We start from the raw sequence: 2,148 nt of genomic DNA on the forward strand, positions 1-2,148 counted from the left end.
CTGGTCCTACTCCCACCTTTTCTCCATTTGATTCTGAACCATTTCATCCTTCTCAGGTTGAAGGGGAGAATAGCCAACCTTCCCTTGAATCAAACGTAGATGATTTCTTAATGCACCTACCCAATTTGACTCCAATCCTATCAACAATGATAACAATGTCGATAACATTAATTTCTTTGACTTCCCACCTGATGATGATGTCAACCTGTCCGGCTCCGAAGTTTAGGGGGAGCATCACCCACAAATTCAAACCGTTCAGTGGGAGCAACTCAATTCCATTGTTGATATCGGATCCTATGCTGCTCAAGAACTACCAAGATTTCACATTTGGACTCGAGATCACCCTCCAAGTCAAGTTACTGGAAATCCTGATGCTGGTGTTCAAACTTGCTCTACCACAAGTATTCAAAACGAATGCCATTTTTCAACATTCATTTCTATGGTTGAACCCAAATCCATGAAGGAAGCATTAGAATATGCTGATTAGATTACAGCCATGCAAGAAGAATTGGCTGAATTCGATAGAAATGAAGTATGGACTCTCGTCCCTCCTCCTCTGAACCACCCTATTGTCGGTACAAGATGGGTATTTAGAAACAAACTTGACGACGCTGGAGTTATTATTCGAAGCAAAGCAAGATTAGTTGCCAAAGGATTCACTCAGATCAAAGGTGTTAACTATGATGCAACTTTTGCTCCTGTTGCACGTCTTGAAGTGATCAGAATCTTTCTTGCTTATGCTGCTCACAAAGGCTTTAAGCTCTACCAAATGGACGTTAAGAGTGCCTTTCTCAATGGTGAACTTGATACTGAAGTATATCTTCAACAGCCTCCCGGTTTTGTTAATCTCTCATTTCCAAATTATTGTTACAAGCTACAGAAAGCTATGTATGGCCTCAAACAAGCTCCTCGCGCCTGGTACGAGAGTCTTACTGATTTTTTCAAGCGCTCCGGTTTTCAACGCGGTGTTGTCGACCCCACTTTGTTCCGAAGGTCAAATGGAAAACATCTCATGCTTGTCCAAATTTACTATGATGATATCATTTTTGGATCAACAGATTCATCTATGGTGAATGACTTTGCTAAACTTATGATCAATCGCTTCCAAATGAGCATGAATCATGAATTGAGTTTCTTTCTTGGTCTTCAAGTCAAACAGATCAATCGTGGATCTTTATTCTTCAAGAGAAGTATATTTCAGAACTTCTTAAAAAGTATTCATTAGACACGTGTGCCTCAGCCAAAGTACCTATGGGCTTCGGTCATAAAATTTTCCCGGACCCCTCGGGTGTTGCTGTTGATGAAAAGAAATGTCGAGGCATGATTGGATCCTTACTCTATATTACAACAAGTCATCCAGACATCATGTTTGCAACATGTCTTTGTGCCAGATTTCAAGTCAATCCCAAAATATATCATCTATTGGCTGTTAAACAAATCTTCCCATACCTAAAAGGTACAAAGAGTCTCGGAATCTGGTACCCTGCAAATGAGAGTTTTCTACTTCAAGCTTACTCAGATTCAAAATATGGAGGTCTTCAATTGGATCGAAAAAGCACATCTGTTGTCTGTCAGTTTCTAGGAGGTCGGTTGGTTAGTTGGTCATCCAAGAAGCAAAACTGCATCGCTCTATCAATAGCTGAAGCGGAATACATTGCTGTTTCCAGTTGTACTTCTCAAGTTCTTTGGATGAAATCTCAACTTTAGGATTATGGTTACCATTTTCAATGAATTCCCATCTACTATGACTGTCAAAGTGCAATTGCTATTTCTCACAATCCAATTCAGCACTCTATGACAAAGCACATAGACATAAGGTACCATTTCATAAAAGATCATATTTTAAATGGCGACATTGAACTTATTTTTGTTCCATATAACGATGAAATTGATGATGTCTTTACTAAGGCATTAGACGAAACCCAGTTTAATGGTTTTCTGAACAAAATGGGTATGATGATGCCTGATCCTCAATTCTTTCAAGAAAATTGTACTCTATGATGGCAACATCAAAAGTGTAAGTTGACTCCAGAACAAAATCATTTTACTCTCCGGAATCACTCTCTCTTGAAATAATCAGAATCATTTTATATGTCTTTTTTTATCTAACCTTCCCTCTTGAGCTAAGTTGTACAGTTTGTTAGTTTT

At 38.8% G+C, this 2,148-nt stretch overlaps 1 protein-coding gene across 1 annotated transcript; it reads left to right on the forward strand.

Annotated features, from left to right (window-relative positions):
- The first annotated feature begins 1,251 nt into the window (after nucleotides 1-1,251).
- LOC111898076 (uncharacterized mitochondrial protein AtMg00810-like) lies at nucleotides 1,252-1,707 on the forward strand. The gene has a single exon (XM_023894014.1). It carries the CDS (start codon nucleotides 1,252-1,254, stop codon nucleotides 1,705-1,707), a length of 456 nt encoding a protein of 151 aa, XP_023749782.1.
- Nucleotides 1,708-2,148: the final 441 nt, after the last annotated feature.

This window comes from Lactuca sativa, chromosome 3 (assembly GCF_002870075.4).
Source record: "Lactuca sativa cultivar Salinas chromosome 3, Lsat_Salinas_v11, whole genome shotgun sequence".
Classification (NCBI taxonomy): Eukaryota; Viridiplantae; Streptophyta; class Magnoliopsida; order Asterales; family Asteraceae; genus Lactuca; species Lactuca sativa.

What these genes read in the sequence shown, in the direction of transcription:
- LOC111898076 (XM_023894014.1), top strand. Translation starts at nt 1,252, where the DNA reads ATGGGCTTCGGTCATAAAATTTTCCCGGACCCCTCGGGTGTTGCTGTT.